The sequence below is a fragment of the Phyllostomus hastatus genome, unplaced genomic scaffold (genome assembly GCF_019186645.2).
Source record: "Phyllostomus hastatus isolate PE091 unplaced genomic scaffold, TTU_PhHast_1.1 phas_scaffold_93, whole genome shotgun sequence".
Taxonomy (NCBI): Eukaryota; Metazoa; Chordata; class Mammalia; order Chiroptera; family Phyllostomidae; genus Phyllostomus; species Phyllostomus hastatus.
The window spans coordinates 17,606,271-17,607,957 of record NW_025334042.1 but is presented as its reverse complement, the minus strand read 5'-3'; the positions used below and the strand labels follow the sequence as shown (position 1 = coordinate 17,607,957).

Here is a 1,687-nt window from a genome sequence, read left to right as displayed (position 1 = left end):
TCTTTCAAGTTCAAATGGGGAAAAGAAAGAAGTATTGTAAAAGTTAGCTGGTTTAAATGGAACAGTCAGTTAGAGGCTGCTTAGTTTATTGAAGCTATTATTTTAGGTATTGTCTGTTTTCTCAAATTGAATCAACCTTTTAAACTTTGTTTAGATTTCTGAATATTTTCTACATCTGAAGCTTTTAACATTCTTGTTATTTTCACTCTTGGACTTGTGTTTCTTTGTCTCTTTGACAGGACTCATATCTGAAATGAACAATCAGTCAAGAGTAGAATTTATTCTCCTGGGACTGACTGATGAGCCACATCTGCAAATTGTGATTTTTATATTCCTCTTTCTAAACTATATGTTTAGTGTGATGGGGAACTTATCCATAATCCTCCTTACCTTGTTGGATCCCCGTCTCAAGACTCCTATGTATTTCTTTCTGCGAAATTTCTCCTTCCTAGAGGTTTCATTGACAACAATCTGTATTCCCAGATTCCTGATGTCCATACTGACTAAAAACAAAATTATTTCTTATAATGGTTGTGCATCTCAGTTATTCTTTTTCCTCTTATTTGGAGTTACAGAATTTTACCTACTGGCTGCCATGTCTTATGATCGTTATTTAGCAATCTGCAAACCTCTCCATTACCCAATCATTATGAGCAACAAAGTATGCTACCAACTCGTACTCAGTTCATGGACAGCTGGCTTTTTGATTACCTTTCCACCACTGGTCTTGGGACTGAAACTGGAATTTTGTGCTTCCAACGTCATCGATCATTTCATATGTGACACTTCCCCTGTGCTGCAGATTTCTTGCACAGACACTCATTTCCTAGAATTAGTTTCATTTGTGTCAGCTGTTGTAACACTTGTGCTCACATTGCTGTTAGTGATTCTTTCCTATGCATGTATTATCAAGACCATCCTAAAGATCCCCTCCACTCAAAAAAGAACAAAGTCTTTTTCCACTTGTTCTTCCCATATGATTGTAGTCTCCCTTACTTATGGTAGCTGTGTCTTTATTTACATGAAGCCATCAGCAAAGGAGAGGGTGACTTTATCGAAAGGTGTAGCTGTTATCTATACCTCAGTTGCCCCTTTATTAAATCCTTTCATTTATACTCTAAGGAACCAGCAAGTAAAACAAGCCTTCAAGGACACACTCCAAAAGATTTTCTTTTTCTTCAAAAAATGAGGGAAAATTAGGAGAAAAGAGAGAACACTTTAGTCATTATTTTACAAGTTTACTTAATCTGTCCTTCAATGAGTCAGCCTTCCCATAACATTCTTTTTATTTTTGTTCAAGTGCAGGTGTCTCCCTTTGTCCCCCACAACTCCCCCTTGCAGCACCCTTGATCCTGCCCCCATTTGTCTTTCTCCATGTGTCCTTCATATATGTTCCTTGATGACCCTTTCCCCTTCTCCTCAGTTATCCACCCCCACATCCCCTCAGGTTACTGTCAGTTTGTTCTTTATTTCAATGTCACTGGTTATATTTTGCTTGCTTGTTTCTTTTGTTGATTAGGTTCCACTTATGAGTGAGATTATGTGATATTTGTCTTTCACCACCTGGCTTATTTCACTTAGCATCATGCTCTCCAGCTCCATCCTTGCTGTCATAAAGGGTAGGAGCTCCTTCCTTCTATCTGCTGTGTAGTTGTAGTATTCCATTTTGTAAATGTACCATCGTTTT

The 1,687-nt window shown here is 37.8% G+C and overlaps 1 protein-coding gene across 1 annotated transcript; it reads left to right on the top strand.

Moving 5' to 3' along the window:
• The first annotated feature begins 253 nt into the window (after positions 1–253).
• Positions 254–1,189, top strand: LOC123812781 (olfactory receptor 6C6-like). The gene has a single exon (XM_045829646.1). The coding sequence runs from the start codon at positions 254–256 to the stop codon at positions 1,187–1,189; it is 936 nt and encodes a 311-aa protein (XP_045685602.1).
• The last annotated feature ends 498 nt before the right edge of the window (positions 1,190–1,687 follow it).

Coding starts and splice junctions, on each gene's coding strand:
- LOC123812781 (XM_045829646.1), top strand. CDS start 254: ATGAACAATCAGTCAAGAGTAGAATTTATTCTCCTGGGACTGACTGAT.